The sequence below is a fragment of the Bombina bombina genome, chromosome 2, assembly GCF_027579735.1.
Source record: "Bombina bombina isolate aBomBom1 chromosome 2, aBomBom1.pri, whole genome shotgun sequence".
NCBI classification, from domain to species: Eukaryota; Metazoa; Chordata; class Amphibia; order Anura; family Bombinatoridae; genus Bombina; species Bombina bombina.
In genome coordinates this window covers 242,049,846-242,073,161 of record NC_069500.1, presented here as the reverse complement: position 1 = coordinate 242,073,161, position 23,316 = coordinate 242,049,846, and the positions used below count along the sequence as shown (strand labels likewise).

General features: G+C 39.9%; 1 protein-coding gene across 1 annotated transcript in view; it reads left to right on the top strand.

The window, feature by feature from the left end:
• Positions 1–23,316, top strand: part of ELL2 (elongation factor for RNA polymerase II 2) — a 168,791-nt gene that overhangs the window by 67,344 nt on the left and 78,131 nt on the right. The window contains exons 3-4 of the mRNA XM_053701504.1: positions 15,985–16,106; positions 16,820–16,983. Of these exons, the coding sequence (XP_053557479.1) occupies positions 15,985–16,106; positions 16,820–16,983 (286 nt within the window). The remainder of the gene's footprint in view (positions 1–15,984; positions 16,107–16,819; positions 16,984–23,316) is intronic.

Sequence of the window (23,316 nt, the reverse complement as noted above, 5' to 3'; positions counted from 1 at the left end):
ATTAATGTTAAACGTTTTTTGCTGGCATGTAAAATCGTTTAATTTTCTGAGGTACTGGGTGAAAAAATGTTTTGGGCACTATTTTTTTCCACTTGGCAGTCGTTTTATTTAATTTATGACAGTTTACTGATCTCTCTCACTGTTATGTGTGAGGGGGAGGGGCCTTTTTTGGTGCTTTTGCTACGCATCAAAAAATTCAGTCAGAAGTTTATTGTCTTCCCTGCATGATCCGGTTCATCTCTACAGAACTCAGGGGTCTTCAAAACTTGTTTTGAGGGAGGTAATCACTCACAGCAGAGCTGTGAGATTGTAGTTGACTGTGATAAAAAACGTTTATTTCTGTATTTTTTTTTATTTTTTTTTCTGCTATCAGGGTTAGTTATCCTTTGCTAATGGGAGCAATCCTTTGCTAAAATTGTGTTTTTTACAAAGATTTGATGCTATAACTTTTCAGTTTATTAATTTTCAACTGTCATAACTTTTTCTGTGCTTCTTATAGGCACAGTACGTTTTCATATTATAGTAAATTACTTGAAAAGTATTTCCAAGTTGCTAGTTTATTTGCTAGTGTGTTAAACATGTCTGATTCAGAGGAAGATATCTGTGCTATATGTGCTAAAGCCAAAGTGGAGCCCAATAGAAATTTATGTACTAACTGTATTGATGCTACTTTAAATAAGTCAATCTGTACAAATTGAACATATTTCACCAAACAACGAGGGGAGAGTTATGCCGACTAACTCGCCTCACGTGTCAGTACCTGCATCTCCCGCTCGGGAGGTGCGTGATATTGTAGCGCCGAGTACATCTGGGCGGCCATTACAAATCACATTACAGGATATGGCTACTGTTATGACTGAAGTTTTGGCTAAATTACCAGAACTAAGAGGTAAGCGTGATCACTCTGGGGTGAGAACAGAGTGCGCTGATAATATTAGGGCCATGTCAGACACTGCGTCACAATTTGCAGAACATGAGGACGGAGAGCTTCATTCTGCGGGTGACGGTTCTGATCCAAACAAACTGGATTCAGATATTTCAAATTTAAGCTGGAAAACCTCCGTGTATTACTAGGGGAGGTGTTAGCGGCTCTGAATGATTGTAACACAGTTGCAATACCAGAGAAAATGTGTAGGTTGGATAAATATTTTGCGGTACCGGCGAGTACTGACATTTTTCCTATACCTAAGAGACTTACTGAAATTGTTACTAAGGAGTGGGATAGACCCGGTGTGCCGTTCTCACCCCCTCCGATATTTAGAAAGATGTTTCCAATAGACGCCACCACACAGGACTTATGGCAAACGGTCCCTAAGGTGGAGGGAGCAGTTTCTACTTTAGCTAAGCGTACCACTATCCCGGTGGAGGATAGCTGTGCCTTTTCAGATCCAATGGATAAAAAGTTAGAGGGTTACCTTAAGAAAATGTTTGTTCAACAAGGTTTTATATTGCAACCTCTTGCATGCATTGCGCCTGTCACGGCTGCAGCAGCATTTTGGTTTGAGTCTCTGGAAGAGACACTTGAATCAGCTCCATTAGATGAGATTACACACAAGCTTAAAGCCCTTAAGTTAGCTAACTCATTTATTTCAGATGCCGTAGTACATTTAACTAAACTTACGGCTAAGAATTCCGGATTCGCCATTCAGGCACGCAGAGCACTGTGGCTAAAATCCTGGTCAGCTGACGTTACTTCTAAATCTAAATTGCTTAATATACCTTTCAAAGGGCAGACCTTATTCGGGCCCGGGTTGAAAGAAATTATCGCTGACCTTACAGGAGGTAAAGGCCATGCCCTGCCTCAAGACAGAGCCAAAACTAAGGCTAGACAGTCTAATTTTCGTTCCTTTCGTAATTTCAAAGCAGGAGCAGCATCAACTTCCTCTGCACCAAAACAGGAAGGAGCTGTTGCTCGCTACAGACAAGGCTGGAGACCTAACCAGTCCTGGAACAAGGGCAAGCAGGCCAGGAAACCTGCTGCTGCCCCTAAGACAGCATGAATCGAGGGCCCCCGATCCGGGAACGGATCTAGTGGGGGGCAGACTTTCTCTCTTCGCCCAGGCTTGGGCAAGAGATGTCCAGGATCCCTGGGCGTTAGAGATCATATCTCAGGGATACCTTCTAGACTTCTAATTCTCTCCCCCAAGAGGGAGATTTCATCTGTCAAGGTTGTCAACAAACCAAATAAAGAAAGAGGCGTTTCTACGCTGCGTACAAGATCTTTTATTAATGGGAGTGATCCATCCGGTTCCGCGGTCGGAACAAGGACAAGGGTTTTACTCAAATCTGTTTGTGGTTCCCAAAAAAGAGGGAACTTTCAGGCCAATCTTGGATTTTAAGATCCTAAACAAATTCCTAAGAGTTCCATCGTTCAAAATGGAAACTATTCGGACAATTTTACCCATGATCCAAAAGGGTCAGTACATGACCACAGTGGATTTAAAGGATGCTTACCTTCACATACCGATTCACAAAGATCATTACCGGTATCTAAGGTTTGCCTTTCTAGACAGGCATTACCAGTTTGTAGCTCTTCCATTCGGATTGGCTACGGCTCCGAGAATCTTCACAAAGGTTCTGGGTGCTCTTCTGGCGGTACTAAGACCGCGAGGAATTGCGGTAGCTCCGTACCTAGACGACATTCTGATACAAGCTTCAAGCTTTCAAACTGCCAAGTCTCATACAGAGTTAGTACTGGCATTTCTAAGGTCACATGGATGGAAGGTGAACGAAAAGAAGAGTTCTCTCTTTCCACTCACAAGAGTTCCCTTCTTGGGGACTCTTATAGATTCTGTAGAAATGAAGATTTACCTTACAGAAGACAGGTTAACAAAGCTTCAAAATGCATGCCGTGTCCTTCATTCCATTCAACACCCGTCAGTAGCTCAATGCATGGAGGTGATCTGCTTAATGGTAGCAGCAATGGACATAGTACCCTTTGCACGTCTACATCTCAGACCGCTGCAATTGTGCATGCTAAGTCAGTGGAATGGGGATTACTCAGACTTGTCCCCTACTCTGAATCTGGATCAAGAGACCAGAAATTCTCTTCTATGGTGGCTTTCTCGGCCACATCTGTCCAGGGGGATGCCATTCAGCAGGCCGGACTGGACAATTGTAACAGACGCCAGCCTACTAGGTTGGGGCGCTGTCTGGAATTCTCTGAAGGCTCAGGGACAATGGAATCAGGAGGAGAGTCTCCTACCAATAAACATTCTGGAATTGAGAGCAGTTCTCAATGCCCTTCTGGCTTGGCCCCAGTTAACAACTCGGGGGTTCATCAGGTTTCAGTCGGACAACATCACGACTGTAGCTTACATCAACCATCAGGGAGGGACAAGAAGCTCCCTAGCAATGATGGAAGTATCAAAGATAATTCGCTGGGCAGAGTCTCACTCTTGCCACCTGTCAGCAATCCACATCCCGGGAGTGGAGAACTGGGAGGCGGATTTCTTAAGTCGTCAGACTTTTCATCCGGGGGAGTGGGAACTTCATCCGGAGGTCTTTGCCCAAATACTTCGACGTTGGGGCAAACCAGAGATAGATCTCATGGCGTCTCGACAGAACGCCAAGCTTCCTCGTTACGGGTCCAGATCCAGGGATCCGGGAGCGGTTCTGATAGATGCTTTGACAGCACCTTGGACCTTCGGTATGGCTTATGTGTTTCCACCCTTCCCGATGCTTCCTCGATTGATTGCCAGAATCAAACAGGAGAGAGCATTAGTGATTCTAATAGCGCCTGCATGGCCACGCAGGACTTGGTATGCAGATCTAGTGGACATGTCATCCTGTCCACCTTGGTCGCTACCTCTGAAACAGGACCTTCTGATCCAGGGTCCCTTCAAACATCAAAATCTAATTTCTCTGAAGCTGACTGCTTGGAAATTGAACGCTTGATTTTATCAAAACGTGGTTTTTCTGAGTCAGTTATTGATACCTTAATACAGGCTAGGAAGCCTGTTACCAGAAAGATTTACCATAAGATATGGCGCAAATACTTATATTGGTGCGAATCCAAGAGTTACTCATGGAGTAAGGTTAGGATTCCGAGGATATTGTCTTTTCTACAAGAAGGTTTAGAAAAGGGTTTATCCGCTAGTTCCTTAAAGGGACAGATTTCAGCTCTGTCCATTCTTTTACACAAACGTCTGTCAGAAGTTCCGGACGTTCAAGCTTTTTGTCAGGCTTTAGCTAGGATCAAGCCTGTGTTTAAAACTGTTGCTCCACCATGGAGTTTGAACTTAGTTCTTAATGTTTTACAGGGGGTTCTGTTTGAACCCCTTGATTCCATTGATATCAAGTTGTTATCTTGGAAAGTTCTGTTTTTAATGGCGATTTCCTCGGCTCGAAGAGTCTCTGAGTTATCTGCCTTACATTGTGATTCTCCTTATCTGATTTTTCATTCAGACAAGGTAGTTCTGCGTACTAAACCTGGGTTCCTACCTAAGGTGGTCACTAACAGGAATATCAATCAAGAGATTGTGGTTCCATCTTTGTGTCCTAATCCTTCTTCGAAAAAGGTCTGCTACACAATCTAGATGTAGTCCGTGCCCTGAAATTTTATCTACAGGCAACTAAGGATTTTCGACAAACGTCTTCCCTGTTTGTCGTTTATTCTGGTCAGAGGAGAGGTCAAAAAGCTTCGGCTACCTCTCTCTCCTTTTGGCTTCGTAGCATAATATGGTTAGCCTATGAGACTGCTGGACAGCAGCCTCCTGAAAGAATTACAGCACATTCTACTAGAGCTGTGGCTTCCACTTGGGCCTTTAAGAATGAGGCTTCTGTTGAACAGATTTGCAAGGCTGCAACTTGGTCTTCTCTTCATACTTTTTCCAAATTTTACAAATTTGACACTTTTGCTTCTTCGGAGGCTGTTTTTGGGAGAAAGGTTCTTCAGGCAGTGGTTCCTTCCGTATAAAGAGCCTGCCTGTCCCTCCCGTCATCCGTGTACTTTAGCTTTGGTATTGGTATCCCATAAGTAATGGATGATCCGTGGACTGGATACACTTAACAAGAGAAAACATAATTTATGCTTACCTGATAAATTTATTTCTCTTGTAGTGTATCCAGTCCACGGCCCGCCCTGTCACTTTAAGGCAGGTAATTTTTTTCCATTAAACTACAGTCACCACTGTACCCTATGGTTTTCCTTTCTCTGCATGTTTTCGGTCGAATGACTGGTAATGGCAGTTAGGGGAGGAGCTATATAGCAGCTCTGCTGGGTGAATCCTCTTGCACTTCCTGTTGGGGAGGAGTTAATATCCCATAAGTAATGGATGATCCGTGGACTGGATACACTACAAGAGAAATAAATTTATCAGGTAAGCATAAATTATGTTTTCTATTACTATTAAGTGTCACAAACTGCTTTCAAATTTAATGATATCTCAGCACATATATCCTATGTGCATCACTAGGAAATTTAAGTGACATGTAAACAGCCTCAAAACAAAATAACTTGCATGGGTTTCACAAGAAAATATGACCATTTAAATTGTAGAATACATCCTGTGTAAGATACCAAACCACAAGTAATGACTATGATCAGCTTTCTGACAGATATACGTTTGTCATCTGACCCATATATGTTGAGCTTAACACTACTTTGAGATACCTCTAATTTATTTTAACCTACGATCAGTTTTGACAGATATACACTTGTCATCTGATCCACACATATTGAGCTTAACATTACTTTGGGATACTGTTATTTTAATCCAATCTTAAACTGTTCCTTACGTACTATTTAAGATGAATTACACTTTTGAAATATCATGTAAGAGGCAATACTGAACAGTATATCTGACTTTTATTCTGTTAGACATATGTTCCTTTTCGAGAACTTCTTAAGAGGCTTGATATACTACAAATAGTCTGATCACATAGACTTTTTAGTCAGTGCTCCTTTAATAATAGAGACCGAACCCCTCTTGATAGCATTCTTTCTGAAACTTTGACATGCGATTTAATGTCAATATTCTTATTCCACAATGTTACTAAGCATAAACGCTCCCCTTATAGTATTGACAATCGCTTACGGTGACGGCTCATAACCGCTCCCCTAACATACTGACACACACCCCTGTGTTTGATCTTGTGACAATGAACTGACCAATAATGGGAGGACTACCTTGATTGGTTCACACGGAGGTGTGAACGATTCGTTAGATTTGATTGGCTACCTTCGGTATATAGGCTATGTGGCTATAGTCAGTCCGGTTAGCCTTTGAGAAAGCCAAGCCAGGCGAAATGCGCATCAGGCGCCATTACGGCTGTACTATCCCCTAGTGTACTTATGCTGTTCACATTACATTAGCCAGTTCTTTATATTTATACCACGATTGGGCTTATTAGTATGGTTTTTTGCTTTTGAACCTTACCCAATAGTTTATTTACTTGAGGTTATAACCCTTGCTATCGGCTCGTTTACGTAAGATTCATTAACACTTAGTCTGCTCTTACCCTCTATACAATCCTGGTCTGTTTATAATATATTAATTAGTTTGTGTGGACTCACGCTACCTACACTTCCCCTCATTGTTGTTAATTCTGTCATCAGGGATTGATTTGGACAGATTCACACTGGTCCAGCATTGCACCAGATAGTATAAATTTCGCTTGAGGTAAATTTTTTTTTTTTTTAAAGACAGATTTTGTGCAATCCGTGAACCGTGTTTGGTGTGTCATTTCTTGGGGTAATTGTGGATACAGTCATCCATTATATGTGTTTTTAATCTAAGTATTAATTACTACTTATATAGTAGTTTTTATCTCTTTTGCACAATAAATGTTAAGTTTTAATGATGTTCACCTACACTGAATAGCCACCTATGCCAATGTTTTTGCGAGTGCTCTATTCTCTGTTCGCTTTTCTCCTCAATTTTTTTCGTTAGCTGTCAGTACCCTGAATGTTCAGATTTTCCCCTTATCCATTCTGTTGCACAAGCGTCTGGCGGACGTGCCGGATGTTCATTCCTTTTGCCAGGCCCTGACCAGAATCAGGCCTGTATTTAAATCTGTTGCTCCTCATTGGAGCTTTAACCTTGTTCTTAAAGTTTTACAAGAGGCTCTGTTTGAGCTTATGCATTCCATAGATATTAAGTTATTTTAGAAGGTTTTGTTTCTTACTGCTATTTCCTCTGCTCTGAGGTTTTCTGAACTTTCAAGATTGCGGTGTGAATCTCATCTCATATTTCATGCCGATAACGCAGTTCTTCGTACCAAGTTTAGTTTTCTTCCTAAAGTTGTTTCGGACAGAAATTTTAATCAGGAAATTGTGGTTCCCTCTCTGTCCTAATCCTTCTCATAAGGAATGGTTTTGTTGCACATCTTAGAAGTTGTGCAGGTTCTTTAATTCTATTTACAGGCAACTAAGGATTTTTGCCAGTCTTCTGCATTGTTTGTTTGCTTTATGGAAAACGTAAGGGTCAGAAAGCTACTGCCACTTTTCTTTCTCTCTGGTTGAGAAGTATTATTTGCTTGGCATATGAGTCTGCTGGACAGCAGCCTCCTGAGAGAATTACAGCTCATTCCACTAGGGCTATTTCTTTTTCTTGGACCTTCAAGAATGAGGCCTCTGTAGAACAGATTTGTAAGGCTGCAACTTGGTCGTCTTTGCACACTTTTCTAAATTCTATAAATTTCGATACTTTTGCCTCTGCTGGGTTTCTTTTGGCAGACAGGTTCTGCAAGCAGTGGTGCCTTCTGTTTAGGTTACTTGTCTTGCCCTCCCTAATCATCTGTGTCCTATGGGTATTGATTCCCAACAGTAATTGATGATTCCGTGGACTCACCGTGTCTTAAAGAACTAAATTTATGCTTACCTGATAAATTTCTTGACACGTTGAGTCCACGGCCCTCCCTGTTTTCTCAAACGTGTTTATTTATTATTTTTTTTATTAAACCTCAGGCACCTCTGCATCTTGTGTTATTTCCTTGCTCTCCCTTTCCTTCGGTTAAATGACTGGGGGTTGTGTGAAGGGAAGTGATACTTAACAGCTTTGCTGTGGGGCTCTTTGCACCTCCTGCTGGCCAGGAGTGATAATCCCAACAGTAATGGATTCCGTGGACTCACCGTGTCAAGAAATAAATACATTTATCAGGTAAGCATACACTTCTGTTTTCTCCAACATAGGTGTGTCCGGTCCACGGCGTCATCCTTACTTGTGGGATATTCTCTTCCCCAACAGGAAATGGCAAAGAGCCCAGCAAAGCTGGTCACATGATCCCTCCTAGGCTCCGCCTTCCCCAGTCATTCTCTTTGCCGTTGTACAGGCAACATCTCCACGGAGATGGCTTAGAGTTTTTTGGTGTTTAAATGTAGTTTTTATTCTTCAATCAAGAGTTTGTTATTTTAAAATAGTGCTGGTATGTACTATTTACTCTGAAACAGAAAAGAGATGAAGATTTCTGTTTGTAAGAGGAAAATGATTTTAGCAACCGTTACTAAAATCGATGGCTGTTTCCACACAGGACTGTTGAGAGGAATTAACTTCAGTTGGGGGAAACAGTGAGCAGACTTTTGCTGCTTGAGGTATGACACATTTCTAACAAGACTTGGTAATGCTGGAAGCTGTCATTTTCCCTATGGGATCCGGTAAGCCATTTTTATTAAATAAGAATAAAGGGCTTCACAAGGGCTTAAAGACTGGTAGACATTTTTCTGGGCTAAAACGATTGATTTATAAGCATTTTTAATAGTTTATAGCTTTGAGGAGTTATTTTATTCTTGGGAATTATGTTAAATAACCGGCAGGCACTGTATTGGACACCTTTTTCACTGGGGGCCTTCTCTAATCATAGGCAGAGCCTCATTTTCGCGCCTCTATTGCGCAGTTGTTTTTGGGAAGCAAGGCATGCAGATGCATGTGTGAGGAGCTCAGATACATAGAAAAAGCTTACTGAAGGCGTCATTTGGTATCGTATTCCCCTCTGGGCTTGGTTGGGTCTCAGCAAAGCAGATACCAGGGACTGTATAGGGGTTAAATATAAAAACGGCTCCGGTTCCGTTATTTTAAGAGTTAAAGCTTTCAAATTTGGTGTGCAATACTTTTAAGGCTTTAAGACACTGTGGTGAAATTTTGGTGAATTTTTTCACATTTTCAGTAATAGTGTGTTCAGTTTAAAATTTAAAGTGACAGTAACGGTTTTATTTTAAAACGTTTTTTGTACTTTATCAAGTTTTTGCCTGTTTAACATGTCTGAACTATCAGACTATGTTCTGTGTGTGAGGAAGCCAAGGTTCCTTCTCATTTAAATAGATGTGATGTGTGACACAAAATTTAGACAAAATGATGCCCAAGATGATTCCTCAAGTGAGGGGAGTAAGCATGGTACTGCATCATCCCCTCCTTCGTCTACGCCAGTCTTGCCCACACAGGAGGCCCCTAGTACATCTAGTGCGCCAATACTCCTTACTATGCAACAATTAACGGCTGTAATGGATAATTCTATCAAAAACATTTTAGCCAAAATGCCCACTTATCAGCGAAAGCGCGACTGCTCTGTTTTAGAAAATACCGAAGAGCATGAGGACGCTGATGATAATGGTTCTGAAATGCCCCTACACCAGTCTGAGGGGGCCAGGGAGGTTTTGTCTGAGGGAGAAATTTCAGATTCAGGGAAAATTTCTCAACAAGCTGAACCTGATGTGATTACATTCAAATTTAAATTGGAACTTCTCCGCGCTCTGCTTAAGGAGGTGTTATCTACTCTGGATGATTGTGACAATTTGGTAATTCCAGAGAAATTATGTAAGATGGACAAGTTCCTAGAGGTCCCGGGGCCCCCCGAAGCTTTTCCTATACCCAAGCGGGTGGCGGACATTGTAAACAAAGAATGGGAAAGGCCCGGCATACCTTTTGTCCCTCCCCCTATATTTAAGAAATTGTTTCCTATGGTCGACCCCAGAAAGGACTTATGGCAGACAGTCCCCAAGGTCGAGGGGGCGGTTTCTACTCTAAACAAACGCACTACTATCCCTATAGAAGATAGTTGTGCTTTCAAAGATCCTATGGATAAAAAATTAGAGGGTTTGCTTAAAAAGATGTTTGTTCAGCAAGGTTACCTTCTACAACCAATTTCATGCATTGTTCCTGTCACTACAGCAGCGTGTTTCTGGTTCGATGAACTAGAAAAGTCGCTCAATAAAGATTCTTCTTATGAGGAGATTATGGACAGAATTCATGCTCTTAAATTGGCTAATTCTTTTAGTTTAGACGCCACTTTGCAATTGGCTAGATTAGCGGCGAAAAATTCGGGGTTTGCTATTGTGGCGCGCAGAGCGCTTTGGCTAAAATCTTGGTCAGCGGATGCGTCCTCCAAGAACAAATTGCTTAACATACCTTTCAAGGGGAAAACGCTGTTTGGCCCTGACTTGAAAGAGATTATTTCAGATATCACTGGGGGTAAGGGCCACGCCCTTCCTCAGGATTGGTCTTTCAAGGCTAAAAATAAACCAAATTTTCGTCCCTTTCGCAGAAACGGACCAGCCCCAAGTTCTACATCCTCTAAGCAAGAGGGTAATACCTCTCAAACCAAGCCAGCCTGGAGGCCAATGCAAGGCTGGAACAAAGGTAAGCAGGCCAAGAAACCTGCCACTGCTACCAAGACAGCATGAGATGTTGGCCCCCGATCCGGGACCGGATCTGGTGGGGGGCAGACTTTCTCTCTTCGCTCAGGCTTGGGCAAGAGATGTTCTGGATCCTTGGGCGCTAGAAATAGTCTCCCAAGGTTATCTTCTGGAATTCAAGGAGCTACCCCCAAGGGGGAGGTTCCACAGGTCTCAATTGTCTTCAGACCACATAATAAGACAGGCATTCTTACATTGTGTAGAAGACCTGTTAAAAATGGGAGTGATTCATCCTGTTCCATTAGGAGAACAAGGGATGGATTCTACTCCAATCTGTTCATAGTTCCCAAAAAAGAGGGAACATTCAGACCAATCTTAGATCTCAAGATCCTAAACAAATTTCTCAAGGTTCCATCGTTCAAAATGGAAACCATTCGGACAATTCTTCCTACCATCCAGGAAGGTCAATTCATGACCACGGTGGATTTAAAGGATGCGTATCTACATATTCCTATCCACAAGGAACATCATCGGTTCCTAAGGTTCGCCTTTCTGGACAAGCATTACCAGTTTGTGGCACTTCCATTCGGATTAGCCACTGCTCCAAGAATTTTCACAAAGGTACTAGGGTCCCTTCTAGCGGTGCTAAGACCAAGGGGCATTGCAGTAGTACCTTACTTGGACGACATACTGATTCAAGCGTCGTCTCTACCTCAAGCAAAGGCTCATACGGACATTGTCCTGGCCTTTCTCAGATCTCACAGGTGGAAAGTGAACGTAGAAAAAAGTTCTCTATCTCAGTCAACAAGAGTTCCCTTCTTGGGAACAATAATAGACTCCTTAGAAATGAGGATTTTTCTGACAGAAGCCAGAAAATCAAAGCTTCTAAGCGCTTGTCAAGTACTTCATTCTGTTCTTCTTCCTTCCATAGCGCAGTGCATGGAAGTAATAGGTTTGATGGTCGCGGCAATGGACATAGTTCCTTTTGCGCGAATTCATCTAAGACCATTACAACTGTGCATGCTCAGTCAGTGGAATGGGGATTATACAGACTTGTCTCTGACGATACAAGTAGATCAGAGGACCAGAGATTCACTCCGTTGGTGGCTGACCCTGGACAACCTGTCACAAGGGATGAGCTTCCGCAGACCAGAGTGGGTCATTGTCACGACCGACGCCAGTCTGGTGGGCTGGGGCGCGGTCTGGGAACCCCTGAAAGCTCAGGGTCTTTGGTCTCGGGAAGAATCTCTTCTCCCGATAAATATTCTGGAACTAAGAGCGATATTCAATGCTCTCAAGGCTTGGCCTCAGCTAGCAAAGGCCAAATTCATACGGTTTCAATCAGACAACATGACGACTGTTGCGTATATCAACCATCAGGGGGGAACAAGGAGTTCCCTGGCGATGGAAGAAGTGACCAAAATAATTCAATGGGCGGAGACTCACTCCTGCCACTTGTCTGCAATCCACATCCCAGGAGTGGAAAATTGGGAAGCGATTTTCTGAGTCGTCAGACATTTCATCCGGGGGAGTGGGAACTCCATCCGGAAATCTTTGCCCAAATAATTCAATTGTGGGGCATTCCAGACATGGATCTGATGGCGTCTCGTCAGAACTTCAAGGTTCCTTGCTACGGGTCCAGATCCAGGGATCCCAAGGCGACTCTAGTGGATGCACTAGTAGCACCTTGGAGCTTCAACCTAGCTTATGTGTTCCCACCGTTTCCTCTCATTCCCAGGCTGGTAGCCAGGATCAAACAGGAGAGGGTATCGGTGATCTTGATAGCTCCTGCGTGGCCACGCAGGACTTGGTATGCAGATCTGGTGAATATGTCATCGGCTCCACCATGGAAGCTACCTTTGAGACAGGACCTTCTTGTTCAGGGTCCGTTCGAACATCCGAATCTGACCTCACTCCAACTGACTGCTTAGAGATTGAACGCTTGATTTTATCAAAGCGAGGGTTCTCAGATTCTGTCATTGATACTCTTGTTCAGGCCAGAAAGCCTGTAACTAGAAAAATCTACCATAAAATATGGAAAAAATATATCTGTTGGTGTGAATCTAAAGGATTCCCATGGAACAAGATAAAAATTCCTAAGATTCTATCCTTTCTTCAAGAAGGTTTGGAGAAAGGATTATCTGCAAGTTCTTTGAAGGGACAGATTTCTGCTTTATCTGTTTTACTTCACAAAAAGCTGGCGGCTGTGCCAGATGTTCAAGCTTTTGTTCAGGCTCTGGTTAGAATCAAGCCTGTTTACAAATCTTTGACTCCTCCTTGGAGTCTTAATTTAGTTCTTTCAGTTCTTCAGGGGGTTCCGTTTGAACCCCTACATTCCGTTGATATCAAGTTATTATCTTGGAAAGTTTTGTTTTTGGTTGCAATTTCTTCTGCTAGAAGAGTTTCAGAGTTATCTGCTCTGCAGTGTTCTCCTCCTTATCTGGTGTTCCATGCAGATAAGGTGGTTTTGCGTACTAAACCTGGTTTTCTTCCGAAAGTTGTTTCTAACAAAAATATTAACCAGGAGATAGTCGTGCCTTCTTTGTGTCCGAATCCAGTTTCAAAGAAGGAACGTTTGTTGCACAATTTGGATGTAGTTCGTGCTCTAAAATTCTATTTAGAGGCTACAAAGGATTTCAGACAAACATCTTCCTTGTTTGTTGTTTATTCTGGTAAAAGGAGAGGTCAAAAAGCAACTTCTACCTCTCTCTCTTTTTGGCTTAAAAGCATCATCAGATTGGCTTATGAGACTGCCGGACGGCAGCCTCCTGAAAGAATCACAGCTCATTCCACTAGGGCCGTGGCTTCCACATGGGCCTTCAAGAACGAGGCTTCTGTTGATCAGATATGTAAGGCAGCGACTTGGTCTTCACTGCACACTTTTACCAAATTTGACAAATTTGATACTTTTGCTTCTTCTGAGGCTATTTTTGGGAGAAAGGTTTTGCAAGCCGTGGTGCCTTCCATCTAGGTGACCTGATTTGCTCCCTCCCATCATCCGTGTCCTAAAGCTTTGGTATTGGTTCCCACAAGTAAGGATGACGCCGTGGACCGGACACACCTATGTTGGAGAAAACAGAATTTATGCTTACCTGATAAATTACTTTCTCCAACGGTGTGTCCGGTCCACGGCCCGCCCTGGTTTTTTAATCCGGTCTGATGATTTATTTTCTCTAACTACAGTCACCACGGTATCATATGATTTCTCCTATGCAAATATTCCTCCTTTACGTCGGTCGAATGACTGGGGAAGGCGGAGCCTAGGAGGGATCATGTGACCAGCTTTGCTGGGCTCTTTGCCATTTCCTGTTGGGGAAGAGAATATCCCACAAGTAAGGATGACGCCGTGGACCGGACACACCGTTGGAGAAAGTAATTTATCAGGTAAACATAAATTCTGTTTTTATGGCTATCGCCTGCATCTTACCGGGACATGTGACCCCTAATTTGAAAGGGCAGTCTCTCTCCTCTTTCAAATGAGGGACCACTTGCCCTTTCAGGTTAAACAATATTTTTAAATGCTGGTGCAGGTTATCACTAGTTTTACAGTAAACACCTGCAAATTACAGGGGCATGCAACTTTCCCCATATGTAGTAGGTGGTCCCCAGGATATAGATCAGATAGAGACAGATAATTTTAAACTAAACCTAGCTATTAAGAGGTTTGTGGCATATAGGGCATACTGAATGTTGGAGCAGGGGAGGCCATGCAGCTAGTAGAGCATAAGGGGCTTGAGCTAAGTGGGCTCAATAATTTGTCTTGCCTTGGGCCATGTAAATGCTATGGGTGTCCTTGCCTGTTAAAGGGACAGTTTACTCAAAAAATGTCTCCCCTTTAATTTGTTTCCAATGATCCACTTTACCTGCTGGAGTGTATTAAATTGTTTACAAGTAGCTCCTTTACCCTTATATTGGCATTTGAAATAGTTGATTTAGCATGTGGTATCCCCACCTATTCTGAAAGTTTGTGGCCGCAGGTCCCAGCTATAGATAAGCTTTGTAAACACAGCCAGCATAAGAAATTACACTCCCAGTGGGATATAGCAGAGATAAGGTAATACAATGTTGATTTTCCATTTTTCTCTCCAAGTACTGGTGATTGTTTTATGGACAGATATAAGATAAAGACGCAGGTATATGTATACAATGTGATACAGTAATGAGATCTGATTATATCTACAAGCTCAACTCATTTTATTAGGTTGTAGCTTCAAAACACAAAATCAGAGCTTTAATATACACAAAAAAACATAAAAAGCTATTTTTCATACATTTTTTTTTTTTTTTTTTTTTTTTTTTTCTCTGCAGTTGGTAAAAAAAGCAATTGTAAACACATTAAAGGGACAGTTTACTCAAAAAATTTCTCCCCTTTAATTTGTTCCCAATGATCCACTTTACTTGCTGGAGTGTATTAAATTGTTTACAAGTAGCTCCTTTACCCTTATATTGGCATTTGAAATTGTTGATTTAGCATGTGGTATCCCCACCTATTCTGAAAGTTTGTGGCCGCGCGTACCAGCTATAGATAAGCTTTGTAAACACAGCCAGCAGAAGAAATTATACTCCCAGTGCGATATAGCAGAGATAAGGTAATAAAATGTTGATTTTCCATTGTTCTCTCAAAGTATTGGGGATTGTTTTAAGGACAGATATAAGATAAAGAAGTAGGTATATGTGCACAATGTGATACAGTAATGAGATCGGATTATATCTACAAGCTCAACCCATTTTATTAGGTTGTGGCTTCAAAACACAAAATCAGAGCTTTAATATACACAAATAAGCCTTAAAAAGCTAATTTTCATACATTTTTTACTCTGCAGTTGATAAAAAAAGCAATTGTAAACACATTAAGGGAAAAACTATTTTACAGTATACTGTCCCTTTAAGCGAAAAAACTATTTTTTAGTATACTGTCCCTTTAAGCTTACCTGATTGGCTTGAGTCGACCGGTTTTAAACACTGCATAAAATGTGTTCTAGAAATTCTATAGTGTGGGGGGGGTATTGGAATGTTGGTAATCGAACACATTACTGGTCAGGCTTAAAGCACCAATAAATATTAAATAATTACTATTTTAAATTGCATAATAAAGACAATACATTATTACTCTGAATTTTAAATGAGCAGCAATTTGTGTTTTTTGTTTTTTCCCAGTGTTTTTTGTTTTCCCCCTGACCACGTATCATGTGAAAACATCACTTAATTCCAAACACATGTATTCAATGTAAACTCTTGCACATGCTGAGTAGCAGTCTCTGGCTCAGAAAATGTTCATGTAAAGACTGCACAAATTGATGATGAAAGTAAATTGGATTTTTTTGTGACAATTTCCATCTCTGATATAGCAAATGTTAAGAGACACTCCAAGCTTTGTACCCATGCCTATATATTTTTTTTTTTTCTGTCATCAGTGTATCAAGATCCCTAAATCAGACTGCCTCAGTGATATGCACAACTTTAATTTCTATGTTTCAAATGTGGGCAAGGATAATCCTCAGGGGAGCTTTGACTGTATTCAGCAAACCATTTCAAGGTAAGTAAAATCCATCCGTTTTATGACATAGTTGCTATACACATGACAATACTATAGCTTTCTCTAAAAAAAATATGTATACAATAAATGTGTTTAATATAGTGTTTCTTCCATTACTCCTATCTGCATTATGGCACGGAAAGGGTTACTTGGTGAGGTTAAAAATGGAGCATTTGATTTAAAGTTACAAATTATGATTATGCCTTTTTGTTTGAAGAATAGTTGAGGTAAATAGGCCCTCCAATAAATATTGCAAACATTCACAGCTTAAATTAATTCTCTTTATTTGGGCAACAAAAAACCTGTTGTAAACAACTTGGTTGATGCACCCTGCGCTTGGTCATATTTATTTGATCTAGCCTACAAGAAAGCACTTCAGAAGTTTTTTTTTTTTTTTTATAAAGTAAATTATACTTTTTTTTATCCGTTATCTGAGAGGTAATTCATTGCTATTTACACCACATGCATGAAACTCTACAATTTCATCAACACCTCTCGATATATACTTGTCTGTTCTCATAAACTGAAGGTAGAATTAGTGGTGTGTGTTTGCATTAGTAGACAGACGACCCCCCCCCCCCAAAAAAAAAACCAGGGAAAATCTTTTCTCTTGGCATAATCATAATTTAGAACTTTTACATCTATCTTTTAAGCATCTATCGGTTATACTGTAATGTTCCTGTAATATATTTATATATCTTATTTTTGTTTAGTTCTGGTCTATCAAAATTGAACTGCTTGGGATTCATACAAGATAAAATTACAGTATGTGCCACTAATGACTCCTACCAGCTGACCAGAGACCGCATGACCCAGGCAGAGGAAGAAACACGGAGCCGTAGTACTAAGGTCATAAAGCCAGGGGGACCGTTTGTAGGTATGGATAGTTTAATAAGTGGTCTTTTCTGAACAGTAGTTAGATGCAGTTGGTCAATGACTTATCCGGCTAGGTGTCAGAATCTGTAAATCACTGCAATGAGCATAATTAACCCTATTAACCGTTCTGATTTAAAAATAAGATTAAGGATAAGAAATTCTTTCTTTTCATTCTCATTGTACTTGAAACCTATTTTGTTAGGGGTATATTTGCTTACCTTACCTAAGTTTGGTCTTGCAGAGTTGCCTATTTTTTTTAATTGCTTTTTTAAAAATCTATAATTTTGAAACCCAATTTCCCATGAACTGACAGGAAAATTGGATGCTTATTTTCTGACATACCTAGAACCACATCAGTACTGGTGGGTATATCATCTGATTACTGGAATAGCTAGAAACCCCTTTTAGATGTCTGATATGGTAAAGTCACCCCACATATACTTGCCTCCCATACATGGGGACCCTGGAGGAGCAGACAGGATAGTGAGGTGTTCTCCATCTTGCTGGTTTATCGGTCTGTTGTAGCATATACTTATGCAGTGGGCCAGCTGTGATATGCTGTTTAAGTGACCATTTGTAATGTGCTTTGGGGAGACAATGGCTTATTGAAGTGCTGAGTTTATTAATATTCTTTAGTCTTATAAAAATGCTGCCCAAATTTGAGTCGTGACAAGCACCTGATTTTAAACGGCCATGAAACATTTTTTTTTTCTTATCACAATTCGGATAGAGCATACAATTTTCCAATTTATTTCAGTTATTACATTTTCTGGATTGCCTTTGTTGAATGCACTGCATTGTACTTCTGTCAGCCAGCTGAACACATCAGGTGAGACATACATTTATACCCACCAATCAGCAGCTGGCACCCAGTAGTATTGTTCTCTTGGTGTCGCTTGTTAAAGGGACAGTCTACACCAGAATTTTTATTGTTTTAAAGGATAGATAATCCCTTTTATTACCCATTTCCAAGTTTTGCATAACAAACAGTTATAATACTATACTTTTAACCTCTGTGATTATCTTGTATCTAAGCCTCTGCAAACTGCCCCTTTTTTCAGTTCTTTTGACAGACTTGCAGTCTAGCCAATCGGTGCCTGCTCCCAGATTACTTCACCTGCACGAGCACAGTGTTATCTATATGAAATACGTGAACTAACACCCTCTAGTGGTGAAAAACTGTTAAAATGCAATCTGAAAGAGGTGGGCTTCAAGGTCTAAGAAATTAGCATATGAACCTCCTAGGTTAAGCTTTCAACTAAGAATACCAAGAGAACAAAGCAAAATTGGTGATAAAAGTAAATTGGAAAATTGTTTAAAATTACATGCTCTATCTGAATCATGAAAGTTTATTTTGGCCTAGACTGTCCCTTTTAAAAAGCAGCAATACAAATTAGATAAGTAAATTGGAAACTTATAAAATTGTATGCTTTATTTGAATCACGAAAGTTTAATTTAGTCTGTGTTTTTTTTTTGTTTTTTTTTAAGGTATAATAAATGTTTTGATATTGCAATATTTAATGTTCTATTGCAAAGTTGTTTAACTATGCATAATTTTGTCATTACTTTTGCCCAATTTTCTTGTAATTTAGGTTTACAAATTGTATATTCCAGTCTTGAAAGCTTAAAGTAAATGTAACGTTTAATGAATGAGTGCCTGGTTTTTAAAAATACTATTAAAAACAGGGCACTTTCATTAATTAAACTTTACATTGCAGAGTATCTTTTTTTAAATATTTAGCTTTCTTTAGCAAATGCGGGCGGTGTAATATATATATATATATATATATATATATATATATATATATATATATATATATATATATATATATATATATATATATATATATATATATATATATATATATATATATATATATATATATATATATATATATATATATATATATATATATATATATATCCTGTTTTTTTAATAGTATTTTTAAAACCGGGCGCTCGTTCATTAAACTTTACATTCACTTTAAATATCATGTGGCAGCCTTCACAAGCCTAACCTTGCCACATCTGTTACTGATTTACAGTTTATCTAAACATTTATGCTGAAGCTTAACAATAGAGATATAATATTAGCACAGTGGCAGTAGCAAGCAGTCATCGCCAGACTCAAATGTAGGTTGCCTCCTCCAAATAAGTAAGTTGTGGGTGGAGTTTAGTCTTTGAATGTTATTGTTACAGAATAAGCATTTTTGCTGCAATTGTTTTTTTCAGACTGCTGATATGTTCGGTTAGATAGAGGACTGTTGAAAAATGTTGTAAATACAAGGTGTTTGTGGTCCTTTTTAACTAGGCTTTTCAAAATAAAGTGTACTGTGAAACTCTTGGGGTGGAAGTGTGAAATACGGACCCAGGAAGAGATTCAAGCGTTGTCAAAAAAGGTTTGCTCATGTTGGTCTTAATACCTTGTGAAGATATTACTGCACAGAAAAATAGCAGAAATGTCATGCCTGTATATACAAACCTCATCTGCTTGCTGGAAAACTTAATCTGTAATCAGTGGATCAAATAAAACTCTCCCAGTGGGGGTAATGCGCACACATGCGCGCGTGCACACATCTTGGCCTATATCCTATCAAACACCTGATGAGACCTCCTTTTCCCTGGGCTACAAGGACAGAAAAACACACCCCTTCAAGTTAAAAGGTGACGCCAATACCTCGGCTGTCATAGGACTAAAAACTTAAAAGGGCCTGGGAGACCCTGGTAATTGTTGGATAGGATATAGTCCAAGAAAAAAAATTTGCACACCTTTTTAGCTGAAGCTCTCGGTCCTATGTTATACCTGTAATTGCCGATATAGCTGAAATCCTATATTCTGCGTGTGACTGGTGAAAGACCTTGCTGGAAACCTTTGTGAAGGAAGTGAGGAATATCTGAATCCTAAATACTGTCAAGGGAACCAAAAAATCCCAAATCAGAGAGAGACAGACTTAATGTATCAGATTAAATGTCTTGTATCTTGCCAACTCAGCAGCCAGGCTACTAGACCTAATTTGCAGTAGAGGACCTTGCCATAGAATTCCTGGAAAGACTGGTAGAACCCAAGGAAAACAGATTGACAGTTGCTGAAGGATTGGAAACAAGTCTCCATGGCCAATAAGGAAGGATCACAATGTTCTTGTCCCTAATTATGTTGAGTAGATGCAGAATTTGAGCTATTGGTGGTCTGGTGCAGACATCCAATCCCAGACTTCCTGGGGACTGGGAACTACTGAAGAACTTGCAGACTTGATAATTGCATCTGGTAGCCATCATTGGTGGTTAGCAATAAAGTAAACAAGCTACTTTCCAAACAACCTGGATGGTACAAAAGGCTAGCTCAATAAAACAAGTTTAGATGCATGCTGCATCTGCCTCCCAATGCTTCAGCCATAGAGAACATATTGCCAAATTAGAGACCACCTTCTGTCATTAAGGACAAAAGATACTTTGTAACCTGTGAATAAAATTTTAAGAAGCTGCTGCATATCTCCAACAAAGCACAGGCCTGCCACATTAGTTTTAAACGACAGTCAATTTTGTGTAGCTTTGGTAGTAGACAACCTAGCCAGTATAGTGTGAAACATAGCACCTTGAAAGTAAAAAGAGCCTTTTAAATTTAACTTTAGTTTCTACAACATCTTAAAAAGCACCTGAGTCTACAGTAGGAAAATCTTTTAAGACAAATGAGTTATAGATGCATTTACTTAGGAGGGGTAGCAAACAAATCCGCAATAGCTTTAGGCAGAGGAAAAGTCTTAAATATTTTATCTGGTATAATACGCTGTTTTTCAGGCCTTGCAAATTCTATTTAAGATGCATAACTTTTTTTTTAAACAGGAAAATCAAGGTTAACCAAAAGGCATGAAACAGTCCGATGCAGTGAAAGGCTAACATTCCAAGTCTAAAGTCCTAACATAAGTAGGAAATTCTTTTGTATCAAACATATTTAAAATGTTGAAGTTCCTCTGATTTAGAACCACTTTCTGCACCAAACACTTCCTTCCTGGCGTTAGTGACTAGACACCCGCACACCACCTGATGACACTTACCAATGGATCTTTGTTACTTAGTTCTGGGGAAAATGTCAGCGCTTTTAGAAGTACTTTCAGCCTAATGCTGGAAGCACCACGTGCCTGCCTCACTGTATATGTGCTCCAGATCATACCTTCCAAGTACTGGACCTCATTTGCAGGGGAACTACACATGCAGGGCCAACGGTGGGAGGAAAAATGTCCACCACAATCTGGGAAAGCCCTGTTCACCCAATGGACAGAACAAAGAATGATCTGGAGGGAAAATAAGTCACATCTTAACTGATCAGAGGAGCCATGTTTTTGTCTTTCCCCCTGGTAAGTGGGGTCTCGTCTGGTGAGTGTAGGCTAGGGAGGCCAAGATAAAGTAGATACATTAGTTTGTGTTTTTTCCCTTAAAACCATTTTAGTCAGGTTACAAACCTTTTTAGATGAGTTTCATGAGATATTAAAAGCTTTTATGTGGTTTCCACTTTTTTTTTTTTGTATTTATGGTCTTCATGAATACAAGTTGTATACAGTTTTCACAGGAAGTGCCAAGTTATTTTGCGATTGTACAATGTACTTAAGACTGAACAAGGCTTGTGTGCCAGTGTTTGCTTTTTTGGTAAAAAAAAAAAAAAAAGTAAAACATGGTCTGACCCTTATGGCTATGCATATTGGGAGAAAATACACGTCTAGCACTGCAGCAATGCTTTTTTTTTAAATCTTGCTGTGTTACGGGAGCAGTTGTATAAATCCAAACATGGTTCACCCTATGGTGTGACTCAGAATGTATAAATATGGAGCTTCTTATTGCCTCTTATTCAGAATTCTGTTTTTGAGGGTTCATGAAAAAGCATAATGTCTCTTTGGGTTTGTTTCTTTAAACGCTCCAGGAAGAAACTGCTTAAAAGAGCATGTGTAGAGAAAAAAAAATACTTGCAAAACCAATATGTAATTTTTACTCTTGAAGTTGCGGATTTTCCAGTTCTGACAGTTTAATGTACAATTGCAGACTTTGCAAGTCTAACCTTGCTACCTATATGTCCCATGTTGGCCTCAACTGCAGTAGACAGATTAATATTCTGCAAAACCATGCTATTACTGACTATTAATAGTAGATAGCTGTGTTTTTACTTCAGTAACAAGTCTTGATGTTGCTCGTCCAAATAAGACCAGTTTGTGTAATATGGCCACTGAAAAATGATTACAGCGAATGTGTTAATGATCTGTTATGAAAACTTTCACACTGAGCATGTAATTTTATTGCAGTGCAACACAAGTAATTGCAAGTCATCCATTTAGGGCAGAATTTCATGTAGAATTCTATTCTGCGTTATGGACAACTTTTATATCTAGGCTTAATGTAGGCGTACCATTTTGTGTTTTTTTTTTTTTATGGCCTGATTTTGCAGCATTTTTTTGTCTAGCATTAAAAATAAGACAATATAAAACTTCAAACTAGAATCTTAGACGTTTTATATATTTTATTTTTGATGCCATGTATGTAGAATTAGTATTATAATTAATTGTATGGTTTGGTTATACTGTGCTATATCTGGGCAAATGTAGCCTTTTGAGTCTACATTGTTTAACTTTAATGTATCTTTTATTTTTTGGTAGCTTTTATAGTTAAACAGACATGGAACACAAACATTTTTCTTTTTATGATTCAGATGGTTTAGTTTTTTAAACAACTTCCCATTTACTACTTTTATCAATTTTGTTTGATTTGCCTAGAATCCTTTGTTGAAAGAGCAGCAATGCACTACTTGGAGCTAGCATAAAAAAAAAAAAATCTTAGTTATATATGAACAGCCACCAATAGGCAACTATCTCTCCTCGGCTCTAGGGGTAGTTTTATCAAATGGCTCTACTGCATACGCTGTCGGCATTGATCATTGCACAAGCATTTCTTGTGAAATGCTTGTGCAATGCTGCCCCTGCACATTTGCAGCCAATTGGCCACTAGTAAGGGCTTAATCATCCCGATCGGGATGATTGCAGTCCGCCACCTTTTTTAAGGAGCAGCTGTCTTGTGACTGCTGCTTCTTAACTTAGGTTTCCCGGAGGGCCATAAACCTCGAGCATAGAAAGCAGCATCCACTGCTTGATAAATCTACCCCCTAGAGTCTACCTAGGTATAATTTTGAATGAAGAATTCAGAGAATAAAGATGATTAGGTAATAGAAGTAAAATGAATAGTTGTTTAAAATGTTCTCTCTGAATCATGAAGGAATAACTCTGGGTTTCATGTCCCTTTTTTAAAGCTTATTGACACTGGATTATGACTTGGAAAGTTCTTCTGGCATATTCAT